The sequence below is a fragment of the Rhinatrema bivittatum genome, chromosome 7 (genome assembly GCF_901001135.1).
Source record: "Rhinatrema bivittatum chromosome 7, aRhiBiv1.1, whole genome shotgun sequence".
Classification (NCBI taxonomy): domain Eukaryota; kingdom Metazoa; phylum Chordata; class Amphibia; order Gymnophiona; family Rhinatrematidae; genus Rhinatrema; species Rhinatrema bivittatum.
The window spans coordinates 231,917,502-231,932,241 of record NC_042621.1 but is presented as its reverse complement, the minus strand read 5'-3'; the positions used below and the strand labels follow the sequence as shown (position 1 = coordinate 231,932,241).

The following is a 14,740-nucleotide window of genomic DNA, read 5'->3' as shown; positions in this document are numbered from 1 at the left end:
TAGCACAATGTCTCTCAACACTACATCTAAGAATATATTTTAAAATGTCATTTTCTTTCTAGCTGCAGGCAAATTTTCTATCAAAATTTCTTCTTATTGCAAAATCTTGCTATGAGCAAAGAGATTTTGCTACAGCTATGCAAATCTTGGGAGGCTTGGAAAATTTGATGGTGCGTCAATTACCTGTAAGTTATAACTTTGTATTCCTTATTCAGGGCCATATAGATCCCAATATTCAGTGCTACTTAGTCGGATAAGTAGCAAATTATCTGGCTAAATGGTGGCCACTGAAAATCTGGCTATGATCAGTGGCCACCACTTAGCCAGATAAGGCACTTATCCAGCTAAGTAGGTAGTCATATATCTAGTGGGCAGGCAGTGGAGGGATCGGGGGTGGTGCTACTTATCCAGCCTTCTAGGTCAGATAAATGGCAATATACTTATTAGGGATGTGAATCGTTTTAGGACGATTAAAATTATCATCCGATAATTTTAATATCGTCTTAAACCGTTATGGAACACAATACAATAGAGATTCTAACGATTTATCGTTATAAATCGTTAGAATCGTGAGCCGGCACACTAAAACCCCCTAAAACCCACCCCCGACCCTTTAAATTAAATCCCCCACCCTCCCGAACCCCCCCCAAATGACTTAAATAACCTGCGGGTCCAGCGGCGGTCCGGAACGGCAGCGGTCCGGAACGGGCTCCTGCTCCTGAATCTTGTTGTCTTCAGCCGGCGCCATTTTCCAAAATGGCACCAAAAAATGGCGGCGGCCATAGACGAACACGATTGGACGGCAGGAGGTCCTTCCGGACCCCCGCTGGACTTTTGGCAAGTCTCGTGGGGGTCAGGAGGCCCCCCACAAGCTGGCCAAAAGTTCCTGGAGGTCCAGCGGGGGTCAGGGAGCGATTTCCCGCCGCGAATCGTTTTCGTACGGAAAATGGCGCCGGCCATACGCATATGGCCGGCGCCATTTTCCGTATGGAAAATGGCGCCGGCAGGAGATCGACTGCAGGAGGTCGTTCAGCGAGGGTTCCGGCGCCTCGCTGAACAACCTCCTGCAGTCGATCTCCTGCCGGCGCCATTTTCCGTACGAAAACGATTCGCGGCGGGAAATCGCTCCCTGACCCCCGCTGGACCTCCAGGAACTTTTGGCCAGCTTGTGGGGGGCCTCCTGACCCCCACGAGACTTGCCAAAAGTCCAGCGGGGGTCCGGAAGGACCTCCTGCCATCCAATCGTGTTCGTCTATGGCCGCCGCCATTTTTCGGCGCCATTTTGGAAAATGGCGCCGGCTGAAGACAACAAGATTCAGGAGCAGGAGCCCGTTCCGGACCGCTGCCGTTCCGGACCGCCGCTGGACCCGCAGGTTATTTAAGTCATTTGGGGGGGGTTCGGGAGGGTGGGGGATTTAATTTAAAGGGTCGGGGGTGGGTTTTAGGGGGTTTTAATGTGCCGGTTTTGCGATTTTTCGATTTTTCACGATTTTTCACGATATTTTACCCCCCCAAACGGCAACAATACGATTCCCTCCCCCTCCCAGCCGAAATCGATCGTTAAGACGATCGAGGACACGATTCACATCCCTAATACTTATCCAGTTAAGTTAACCAGATAACTTAGACTTGCCATAGAATAGGTCTAACTTAGCTGTATATAACTTGTCTAGCTAAGTAGTGGGAAACACAGGGATATTCAGCAGCATAGCTGGAATATCCCATGTCAGTTAGGTGGATAAGTTTTTTCTGGCTATCTCACTTAACCATTTTCTATTGAATATCTGCCTCAAAGTATTTTATTACACTTATTTGTCTAACAAAGTATTACCTAAACATTTCCATTTTTCCAAAGGTCTGGAAAAACTTACCTTCAAAGATATCTAAAATACTAGAAGAGCTCAAGGCTATTAAGGTACAGCATATTTATTTAGAATTGCTGCCATTAGATCTTCTTTGTAATAATGTTCTGTGCATTAGACATAAATCTAATAAATGTTCTAGCATAAATGTGATTTTTTTATGCATATAAATTGCCAATAAAATTAGTATTAGAATTCAAATTTGTTTTTACTGGCTGTACACATTCAGTGATTACAAATTAATATAAATTCATGGGCTTCAAACAGTTAAATACCCATCTCAAAACAGAAAGACGAAACTAGAACTACTAATCTAGAATCATGAGACAGAGGAGCTTTGACCAAGTCAATATGCCCCTGATGGCTTTGATTTAGGTCTAGTTAAAATGCAACTATTTTTTTTCCTTTTGGAAAAAATAAATAGCAGCACAAGTTATGCAAGATATAAGGAGATCAAAACCAAAGGCATTTATCCAGATAACTTTGAGTTATCTGGATAAATGGTGTCTTCAGCATTGCTGCCTTTTATCTACATTCATTTTATCCAGTAATTGTAAAGCATTTAGGGGGCATTCAGGGGCTGAACTGAATTAACCAAATAAATTATTTGGCTAAGTCTGATATTTGGCTAACTGTAGACGAGGCCCAGAGCAGGGTTAAAGTTATCTGGAACATATTCAAACACACCTAGTTAGGTTTCATAGTTATCCAGGTAGGTATACCCGGATATATTCAAGAATATTCAGTGGGATTTTAATCACACTGAATATCCCTCATAACTTATCTGGCTAACTTTAGCCAAATAAGGGATACAATTTTAAAAGTCGGCGTGCACCAATACCGGGAGATACACGCGTGGCCGGGCTGCGCACGCACTGTGCACATTTTCAAAGCACCACTGCTACGCGCGTATCTCCCGGTACACACAGAAGAGCCAGGTTTGAAAAAAGAGGCGGGGTCTGGGCAAGGTGTGGGCGCTGTCCCGCTGAATCGCACGTGGGCAGCTGGCCGGCCCTCGTAACTTACTGCTGCTCCGTAGAGCAGGTAATTATAAAACAAAAAATAAAAAGTGTAGTTGGGGGGGGGGGGTTTAGTAGTCAGGGAGGATAGGGGAAAAGGCAGGCAGGATAGCTGGGAGGTTATGAAGTTCTAAAGGAGCGGACTGGGAGGGAACTGGGGAAATGCCCTATCACTTCACCGCATGTTTCTAAAAAAAAAAATCCCCCCCTTGCATGCGAGTTGGCACTCGGGCACACATGTGTGCGCGGGTAGCTGATTTTATAACATGCACATGTCAGCACATTCATGTTATAAAATCAGCAGGTCCATGTGCATACGCCGGGAACTGCGCGCACATGAACACCCACGTGGTGGTTTTATTTACCCTTTATGTTATTAGTTTTACAGGTTTTTGAAAATTGGCCTCAGCATGCTACAATGATCACTTACCTTTTCTATGCATTGGATCTTCAAAAAAAAATATATGATATTATTGCAACCTAGTTTAAAACTTTCTATTTTCTTCTAGAGTCAGCACTATTACAATTATTTAAACAAACCTGAATTTAAATTGAAATATATAGAGTAATGATTGTTATAAGTTTTTAGTGAAAAATTAGTATCCTCAGTGTTTATTTTTCATATTATTTAATGTAAGAGAACATGTATTGTTAATCCAAAATCATACATTACTGAAAGAAACACAGAAGTAATGATCTTATATATACTTCCTGTTCTAAATTGTTCTATATTGATTTTCTTATGTAAATTGAAATAGGTGTTTCTGAAAAGTGACAGCTTATGTTTGATGGAAGGTGATAAATTTAAAACACTACCCACAATTCCTTCAGCCCACTTACTAGCAATGCATGTCCAGCAACTTGAAACTGGGGGATTTACCAATGTAAATGGTACTTTTAAGTGGACTAAACTAAGGTAATATTTCTTTTTTTTTTTCATAGAAATAGAGGTCATTAAACAAACAAAATATATAAAGTGATATCTTTTTATTGTGCTAACCTAATCCATTTCTTGACTAGCTTGAGGATGCTAGAATCTCTTCACTGGGAGCAAAGCAAAATTATTAATGGAGCAATTGAATTAATAAAGAACTGTACAACACAAATTCAGGGGGTCATTTTCAAAAGGAATCGGGACAGGTTCTGGGCGGCGTCCGCTCCGGAAGGGGAGGAGTCGGGGCGGACGCCGCGACGACGTCGCTGACGACGAAATGGTAAGGGCCCTTTTCGCCGCCAGTTTCGCGCCCAACAGCACCACCTTTTACAATGGCGCTATTGGGTGCGAAAGCCAGCAGCGATCGCACTGCTTCGCCACACCATCCCCCATTACCTCCGGAGTTTCTAAGGTCTGTGACCTTAGAAAATCCAGGCCTCAGTTTATCAAATAAAGTGAAACCTTAAGTTATACATAAAAGTCTTGGGGTTTATATATATATATATATATATATATATATTCTCAGTATCTTATTGCTTTGAATTTAACAGCTGCCTAATCTTTCCTTTCTTTTTTTTTTCTTTGAAGGCACATTGCAAAGGTTGTGAGTCAGGTTCATGCTTTTCAAGAAATTCCCTATACATTAACTCCAGATCCTGAGCTTCAGTATCACCTCAGACAAAGGTTTGCTTATTTCAGTGGAGCAGACATATCTGTTTTAGCTGCCGACAACAATACCAACTTCTATCAGATACCAGCAGGAAAATATTGTAGAAGAATTCAGGACACATTGTGCAGAATGAAGGCAACATTTCAGTAATTGCTTGTTTTGTCTGCTGGTTTAGCTCTAAACTTGTGGTTTAGTGGCTAAAACTGGCCTTATTTCTTGGATGAAAGAGAAGCCCAAATGAACACTATCCTAAATGAACTGCATTATGATATCAGTAATGTGATGTACAATTGAGTTCAAGGATATTTTTTCTCATAAAGGTCATTTTCAAAGAGATGCAGTACTATTTGCTTAATATTTTATGAGGAAGTATTTTGCAATAGTTCAGTATGTCAGCTTGTCCTACAAATTAATAGAATTCAGGAGTCAAATCTTATAAATAATGGCTATGTGCAAAAATCATGACATAAACTGACTTTGGACAAATGTTATAATTCTATCTGGCTTGCACATTGTAGGCTTGTATTTTATTGTTGCTTTATTGACTTTAATTTTTTGTGAAATAGAACATTCATCACATGAAAAATAGAATAAAATGTATATGTTCTATTGAGATCAATATCTGCAGTATTTGTTTAATTATCTAAAGATAAGCAGGATAACTCGTAATTCTACAGCTTCCTTTCCCTGGGAAAAAGTTTGTTTCTTGTGTATGTTTAATACCTTCCAAATATTTAAAAATCTGTATCATATCCCCCCTCCCCCACTGTCTCTATAGAGTATACATATTTAGGTGCTCAAGTCTCAATTTATACATGTTTGGGTGCAGACCCTTAATCATTTTTACTGCCTTTCTCTGGACCACTTCTATCTCTACCTTTTCTGAGATATGGCCTCTAAAACTGAATACAATAGACCAGGTAAGGCCTCAGCAGTGACCTGTACAGGAGCATTATTGCCTCCTTATCCTGCTGATTATGCCTCTCTCTGTGCAGGGGATAAGCACCAAGCATACTGGTACGAACTTATGGGTTCATTCACTGAGCCGTGCTATTTTATCCAGAGGGCAAAGATCTGGCCATTGCCATTCTGAAAATGCCCACTGCTGGGCCTGATATCAGCATGGAACATATTTCAGAGAATTTCTGGAGAAACCTGGACATCTTCTGTGGACAGGTAGAGAATTTGCCATGCAGTCACCTTGACAAGCATCTCAATCTGTTTTTCTGTGTAGCAACATTCAGATGTTTCTTCTGTGATGGAAAAAAATTTGCCACAAAGTTTCTCTCCTCGCAGATTAAGCTTCCTCAATCAGTTCTCCTCTCCCTTTAGTTTTTCTTAGTCATGTTTTTCCACATTTTTTAAGTTTTAGTTTTTTTCAACATGGCTGTTTGGCCCCACATGTTTTCCCCAGTGCATCCTTTTCAGTGGCCTTGGCTGACCTTTTGATTGCATCTTGTCTGTTTTCCTAACAGTGGAAGAAATGAAGACCTGCTTCTTCATTTTGCCCATGCTACAATCACAAGATGTCTGCTACAGGTTATCATGAGATTTGTCTGCATTGTTTGGGACTTGAACATAACATCCCTGGTTGCAGCATTTGCTAAAAGATGTCAACTAAGGCCATCAAGCTCTGAAGATTGAAATTCTTTGAAAACATTTATGCAAAGCAGATATCAGATGCCACCTCATCAGTGTCAAAGCCATTGGTATCAAAGGACCCAGGAGCCATATCACCCACTGACAATTCAATGAGGCACATCTCTTCAAAGAAGCAGCTCAGAAGCTGGGAACCTTCCCACTTTTTCCTTTCAACACAGGAGAAGAATTCCTTGGCGTCAAGTTTAGATCAGAGGAGAATTGGCATTGATCATTGTTCAAAGGCACTGAAGCTTTGACATTAGTCTCCCTTAGTGCATGAATTCAAGAGCAGAAAGATAGTGGCTTTGACTATCTGCCCTCTCTAGTGGCTTCATGTAAAGGTAAGATCAGCCTCCTATGCTGAGATTCAGCTGCAGCAGTCTCCAAGGGTCCATACTAAAGCAATCAGTATATCCCTTTGGTCATCCTAAGGGACCCATCTTCTCCTACTCTTATTGACACCTCTCCAGTTTTGCTATCTGAAATCTTTGAAAGGCAACACAGTAGAAGGATTCTTGAGGCTTTTAGTCAGCACCTCAAACAGGCAGAGATGCCGGCACCAAGTACCTAAGTGCCATCTGTGGCGCTGATTAAACTGATCCTTCAGACCATTGCAAAGACACTGAGTGGTTTGACATCAAGATTGGTACAGTCTATAACAAGTTAAAGCCACACAGCTTTGGATAGGAAAGACTCACCAGCTGTTCAGCAACACTTATTCCTGATGCCTAAAAAGCCATCTTGCATACCTACTGAGGGTATGGATTCAGGGTTGGAGTCATACCAGACTAAAGCTCAGTTAATTATTTCATAGTCTAAAGAATCCTGAGGGGGTCTAGCCTATATCTTGGAGGATTTTTCTGAAAAGAATTATTTTCTTGAACTCCTTGAAACCCATTCCCTCTACAGGAGAGAAATAGTACCCCTCCAGATGACCTTTCCTCTCCCTCTTTAATTTAGAGGTAGAGGGTGAACCTAGAACACCACTTCTTGACCTCAGTGCCCTATGGAGCTGGTTGCAGTGCTCATCTATAAGCTTCTGCAAGGATATAAGAAAGGAAATGTATATAAGAAGGTGGACACAGAGTATGTATCCACGCAGCTCAAGGACAGCTGACACACCAATCTGTGGTCATCAAATCCATCCTGAAATGGGCTAATAAGCTGCAGAATAATTATCGCTACCATAAGAAGCTTGCTGGGCAGACTGGATGAACCATTTGTTCCTTTTCTGCCATCATTACTATGTTACTATCAGGCCGATACAGTAAGGACGCGGTAGAAAAAGTGCGGCAGTGCCGGGCGGCGAGAGCGAGAGCGGCTTCAGCAGCCTGGGGCGGATCGGGCGCTCCCCATGCGAGGCACGGCGATAGTGAATGAGCGCATGAGCGTACACCGTGATCTCGGACGTCCAGCCGGGTGCTCAGGTCACGGCGTGCATTCATGCACCTTCGCTGCCATGAGCGCCCGCCGTGACCTCAGGTTTTTAGTAGGCCCATAGCACTATCAATATCGAGTGCTTCCTTTCGGCCTAGCATCTGCACCACAATTCTTCACCAAACGTCTCGTAGTTGTAGCAGCTTTCCTCAGGAAAGAAGGTGTGCACGTCTACCCCTATCTGGACGACTGGTTAATCAGGGCTCCAACCCAGCAAGCCGCTCGGTCGTCCCTCGATTTCACTCTACACACTTTAATATCTCTAGGATTTCTTGTCAATTACGGGAAATGCTATTTAACCCCATCTCAAAACTTGTCATTCATTGGGGCAGACTTGGACACTTTACAGGCAAAAGCTTTTCTACCTCGACAACGAGCACTAACACTCGTGGCCCTCGCTCACCAGTTGCAGTCTCAACATACAGCAACAGCTCGCCAATTCCTCGTCATGCTAGGACACATGGAGTCCTCCGTCCATGTTACTCCAATGGCCCGCTGGCCTTGAGACTCATGCATTGGACTCTGAGGTCACAATGGATTCAAGCTGTTCAGCCTCTGTCGACCATTGTCCATATCACCATCTCACTCCGTCTGTCTCTCGCCTGGTGGAAAGATCAGGCCAATCTCCTCCAGGGACTGCCTTTTCAAGTGCCAGATCCTCAACTCATTCTCACCACCGATGCTTCCAACCTCGGGTGGGGAACCCACGTGGACAATCTACAGACACAAGGATCTTGGTCTCCACAGGAAGCCAAACATCAAATAAACTTCCTAGAACTTCGAGCAATGCGATATGCTCTCAGGGCTTTTCAGGAACGCCTATCAAATCACGTCATCCTGATTCAGACGGACAACCAGGTGGCCATGTGGTACATCAACAAGCAGGGAGGCACAGGCTCCTTCCTCCTGTGTCAGGAAGCTGCGCAGATTTGGGCGGAAGCGCTCTCCCACTCGATGTACCTCAGGGCCACCTACTTGCCGGGAGTGGACAATGTCTTGGCAGACAAACTGAGTCGCGTCTTCCAGCCACACGAGTGGTCTCTCAACCCCTCGGTAGCGACCTCAATCTTTCGCCAATGGGGATACCCCCAGACAGACCTCTTTGTGTCCCCTCAGAACCACAAAGTGGACAATTACTGCTCCCTCATTCGGAGCAAGCGCTCTCAGCCCAGAGATGCATTCTCCCTCTTGTGGGCAACCGGTCTGCTCTATGCATTCCCTCCACTTCCTCTTCTTTCGAAGACTCTTGTGAAGCTACGTCAGGACAAGGGAACCAAGATCCTGATAGCACCTCACTGGCCACGCCAAGTGTGGTTTCCCATACTCCAGGATCTCTCCATCTGCAGGCACATTCCCTTGGGAATGGAGCCACATCTGATCACTCAAAACGACGGATGCCTAGCCATCCCAATCTTCAGGCCTTGTCCCTGAAGGCATGGATGTTGAAAGGTTAATCCTTCAACCACTTAACCTTTCAGATTCGGTTTCTCGTGTCCTGATTGCTTCACAGAAGCCTTCCACAAGAAAATCTTATTCCTATAAATGGAAAATGTACACATCATGGTGCACTTTGCAGTCCCTTGATCCTTTTCCTGTCCAATCCCAAGGTTTTTGGACTATCTCTGGCATTTGTCAGAGTCCATCAGAATGCATGTCATTGCGGGAGCCGCCTTCCATAAAGGTGTCGGGGATGTCCCTATATCAGTACAACCCCTCGTAACACGATTTTTAAAGGGCTTGCTCCATATCAAGCCACCTTTGCGTCCTCCGGCCCCTTCTTGGGACCTTAACCTGGCTCTTGGTCGGCTCATGAAACCACCATTCGAGCCTCTTCACTCCTGTGACCCAAAATATCTCACATGGAAAGTGATTTTCCTATTAGCTATCACTTCAGCTCACAGGGTTAGTGAGTTACAGGCCCTAGTTACCTATCCGCCTTACACTAAACTCCTGCAGGACCGGGCGGTACTCCACACTCACCCTAAGTTTTTACCCAAGGTAGTTTCGGAGTTTCACATTAATCAATCCATCATACTACCTACCTTTTTTCCCAGGCTGCACTCCAATCCAGGGGAACAGGCTCTGCATACCCTTGACTGTAAACGAGTTCTAGCTTTCTATCTAGACTGTACACTTGCCCACGGAAAGAGCACTCGGTTATTCGTCTCTTTCCATCCCAACAAATTAGGGCAACCTGTGGGTAAGCAGACTCTCTCCTCCTGGTTGGCGGACTACATATCTTTTTGCTACCAGCAAGCAGGCATTCCTTTTCAAGACCGTGTTAACGCACACTCTGTGAGGGCCATGGCGACTTCAGTAGCACACCTAAAATTGGTGCCGCTTCCTGACATTTGCAGGGCTGCCACCTGGAGCTCTCTCCATACCTTCGCAGCCCACTATTGCTTGGACAAAGCCAGAAGACAAGATTACATCTTCGGCCAGTCTGTCCTGCGTAACCTATTTCCAACGTGACGTACCAACACTCTTCCACCTGCCCGGTGGGGTTCAGGATGCCCTCTACCAAATTCCACCCCAGTTGTTGTGCCTGTTGCACGCCGTTGGGTACATTTGGGGCATGTTCGGACATCCTCAGCTCGGTACTCACCCATATGTGAGGACTACCATCCTGCTTGTCCTGTGAGAAAACAAGTGTTGCTTACCTGTAACAAGTGTTCTCACAGGACAACAGGATGTTAGTCCTCACGAAACCCGCCCGCCGCCCCACGGTGTTGGGTTCGTAACATTTTGTTGTTTTATTTTTTCGGCACTGCCTGTAGCTATCAAATAAGACTGAAGGGGGACCCATGCTGGCTTCAAGGTTAGTGCCATGCTGGGCATGCCCAGTAGGGGCCAGTCAAAGTTCTGGAAACTTTGACAGAAGTTTTCCCGTTATTGGGCTCCATCCTCCATATTTATTTCTTTATTTAACTTTTTTTTTTTTTTTGTGAGGACTAACATCCTGCTGTCCTGTGAGAACACCTGTTACAGGTACGCAACACTTGCTTTTCTCCACCTTTCCCGTCCTTTCAGCTCCTCATTATTATCTCTTGCACATTGACATTCTGTTTTTCCTTTTCCCATGTTGTGCATCTCTCATATCAAGTTAGCCCAAAGGCCAGCTTGATTTGACTCTTGTAAGAACATAAGAATTGCCATACTGGGTCAGAAAGAGGGTCCATCAAGTCCAGTATCCTGTTTCCCAACAATGGCCAATCCAGATCACACAAATACCTGGCAAGATCCCAAATAATAGATAGATTTCATGCTGCTAACACTCAAAAGTAAGTAATGGCTTTTCCCAAGTCTACCTGGTTAATAATAGTTTATGGACTTTTCCTCTAGGAGCTTATCCAGACTCAGCTATGCTAACTGCCTTTACCATGTCATCTGGCAATCAGTTTCAGAGCTTAATTGTGCATTAGCGAAAAAGAGTTTTCTCTGACTTGTTTTAAATATCCTACCTACTAATTTCATGGAGTATCCCCTAGTCTTTTTTTTTTTTTTTTTTTAAAGAATAAATAACTGATTCACATTTACCCATTCTATTCCACTCATGATTTTATAGACCTCTATTTTTCCCGTCGATAGCAGGACTGAATTAGCCATGCTGTCATGGGATCTGTCAATCAGGCCCGGGAGGCGGAGCTTGTCAAAGCAGAGAACAGAGCTTTGCTCTCTGCGGCTGCGCGTATGTTCCTGCGCAGGAAAGTAACGGACTCTCCTCAGTCTGTTTTTTCCGCGAGCGGGAACGCACGTGGAGCTGATATCTCCTCAGTTTAAAAACAGTTTAAAAATAGATTAAAATGCCGGGGTTCAAACCCTGTACTTGTGGTAAAATAATGTTGGTCTCCGACGGACACGACCGATGTTACAAATGTCTCGGACCACATCACAAGTGAGAGGATTGTGAGTTTTGCTCTAGGATGTCACCTAGAGCATTAAAACAAAGGGCTTATAGGCTTCAGGAACATTTTGCCTCACGAGAGCCATCGGAGGCTCATTCATCGCCTGGCCCGCTAACTTCATCGGCTCCAACAAAAAAGAAAACTGTGCCGTCAGATCCTAAGTCCTCCACTCTAGGAGGTAAGGGGAAAACAAAAAATCAAAGGCCAGTGGGTTCTCAGAAATCCCCAGTGCCTATAGAGCCGCAACATACCTCATCGGAGGAGGAACCCTCGGCACCGACGACTTCTGCGCCTATGGCGCCGTCTGCGCATGATATCATATCTGCGCCGAAGATGGAGTCTGCGCACAACCTAAAGCCTCCGGCGCGCATAGCGCAGAAGAAACCACCGCGCCAAACACATACGCGCACGGCACCGGAGAAAACTATGCGTACGGCGCCGACTACACAAAAACTTATGCGCACGGCGCCGAACACATCGGCGCATACAACCCCTGTGCGCGCGGGATCAAAAAGATATGCGCATGAAATTACAACTGCGCACAAATCAACTTCCGCGCATAGATCTACAAAAGCGCATTATTCTACAACCGCATACCTGCACATAACTCTATATACACGCATAAATCTAAATCAGCGCATAGATCAAAATCTGCGCGTCTAAACCACAATTATTCACCTAAAAACTTAAGGAAAGAGTTGAAACGAAAACGATACTCTTCACACAGCCCTTCTTCCGGAGCTGAAACCACAGATACTGATTCATCATCTGATGATTATCAGAAGTACTCAAGCCACTCCCATTTTAAAAAATTAAAAAAGAGGAGTGCTACATGGGAGATAAGTCCTTCGACTTCTAAATCATCTCGTAAAATACCATCTACTACCTACTCAAAAAGAACAGTGGTACAAATCTCTTCCTCTAACATTTCTTCAGATTCGGAGGACTTAAGAAATACTTCAGTCAATAAAATACAAAAGATGGGGAAGTTCCGGCTTCACCGCAAGAAACTAACCCACTACAACAAGACAGTCATATGGTAATGCCCTCTCACACAAGAGACGGATTTTTTCAATTGTCTCAATCATTAGCAGGATTTTATGAGACGCTGCAATCATCATTCAAAATGACTAATATTGATGATAACAGTACTACAAAACATAAAGCACAGTCTAATGAAGAGCAGTCGGCAGAACCACCGACATCTCCCATGATAAACCAACCAGCCTCACCAAATCAGGTAAATGATACATCTTTTGATTCTCCTTCAATACAAACATCCCCATCATCATCCGTGGGATGTCTGTCAGATCCGCAGGACCAACTACAGGAGCCTTATTCCCCTCCTGAAGACCTTACATACCCAAAATTCCTAGAAAAAATGGGTACCATTCTACATCTAGAGGTCCAAAAAGAAACAGACCCTAGAACAGAAACTCTTGGTCTACTAAAGATTTTCGATACTCCAGTGGAACCAACATCTCTTCCACCACAAGAAATCCTGCATACAGTCTTACAAAAATCCTGGGAAACGCCTTATACAATTGCAGCCGTTTCCAGGAAAACAGACATTAAATTCCGTATGAAGAAAGCTTCACTATACACTCTACCGCAATTACCTCACGCATCCATTGTAGTAGAATCGGCGTTGCAAAGGTTCAAGAAAACAAAGTTGCATACCACTTTCCCACCGGGGAAAGACAACAAATATTTAGATGAGTTTGGCAGGAAAATATTTCATAACTCAATATTAACGGCATGAATCATGCAGCATCAGTTCTATATGGTACAATATCTATATGAGTGCATGCAAGCTATGAAAGGTATACATTCCTCAGTGGTGGAACAGATACCTCAGCCTCTTCATGATATGGAAGAGTGTTCTCGACACCTCTTGAGGTCAATCTACGAGGCACATGAAACATCATCCAGGGCATCTGCAACAGCCATTGCAGCCCGAAGACTAGCATGGTTACGTTCAAGTTCGATACGTGAAGATTTGCACGAAAAACTAACAAACCTCCCATGTACAGGAGATAACCTGTTTGGAGAAAGATTTCAGGATGCAGTAAGTAAATTAAAGGAAGAAGCGCTAGCAGTACAATCTCTAACATCAAATCCTATTTATTCGACTACACGTCGTTATATAGGATCCACTCGTAGGCAAACATATGCCAGAAGACCCTATAGATCTTATCAATCTTTTCGTACCCAGCCATACCCTTCCTACCAGCGTCCTGCTCCACAAAACAATACAGCAAATCAACGTAGAGGTAAACCACGTAACCAGAGGCAGCAGGCACAGCAGCCGGCTACCGCACCAAAAGCGACTTCGTCTTTTTAGTTATTCAGCCGCCACCACAACATCAAGCTCCTCCAGGCAGAATTCGTGCTTGCCTGAAAGCCTGGGAAAGAATAACATCAGATCAATGGGTTTTGGAGATAGTACGTCAAGGTTACCAACTCCAATTTGTCACAAAACCCATATTGCCTCATCTTTCCACACTCAGGATTCACAATTCCCATCCACAACTGGGGGAGGAAATTGCTTTACTTTGCAAGCAACAAGCAATTCGACAAATCCACCCACACTCCAAATCAGCAGCATTTTATTCCCCGTACTTCCTCATACCCAAGAAGTCCGGGGGCCTTCGCCCCATACTAGACCTAAGGGAATTGAACAAATTTCTCACCAAGGAGAAATTCAAAATGGTGTCGTTGAAGTCAATTCTTCCTCTCATTCAAACCAACGATTGGATGTGCTCCATCGACCTGAAGGATGCTTACACACACATTCCAATCCATCCATCCTCGTGGCGTTACCTGTGCTTTCGCTACAGACATCAACACTACCAGTACAAAGTTCTTCCCTTTGGACTATCGGCTGCACCCAGAGTTTTCACCAAATGCATGATAGTGGTGGTGGCTCATCTCAGGAAACAAGGTATAACCATCTTTCCATATCTGGACGATTGGCTCATAATCGCCTCAACTCCAAACATCTTACTGGATCACCTCCATCGGGTGATACACTGTTTGCAAGAACTAGGGTTGGTGATAAATTTTCAAAAATCACACCTACAACCAACATAACAGTTGCAGTTCATAGGCGCATGCCTGGACACTACGTGCAATAGAGCGTACCTCCCAGACGACAGAATATCACATTTCCGTCAACTTCTACACACCTTGAAACATACTCACAAGCCGTCAGCAAGACAAGTCCTAGTAATTCTAGGCCACATGGCAGCGGCGAATTTCATGGTTCCCAA

General features: G+C 44.1%; 1 protein-coding gene across 7 annotated transcripts in view; it reads left to right on the top strand.

Moving 5' to 3' along the window:
* The window catches only part of KNDC1 (kinase non-catalytic C-lobe domain containing 1), a 283,690-nt gene extending 278,592 nt beyond the window's left edge, over positions 1–5,098 (top strand). For all 7 annotated transcript variants that reach the window (XM_029609968.1, XM_029609973.1, XM_029609974.1 and 4 more), the window contains 4 exons: positions 63–185; positions 1,856–1,915; positions 3,640–3,797; positions 4,404–5,098. In XM_029609968.1, coding sequence (XP_029465828.1) covers positions 63–185; positions 1,856–1,915; positions 3,640–3,797; positions 4,404–4,635 — 573 coding nt within the window. In that variant the 3' untranslated portion in view covers positions 4,636–5,098. The remainder of the gene's footprint in view (positions 1–62; positions 186–1,855; positions 1,916–3,639; positions 3,798–4,403) is intronic.
* The last annotated feature ends 9,642 nt before the right edge of the window (positions 5,099–14,740 follow it).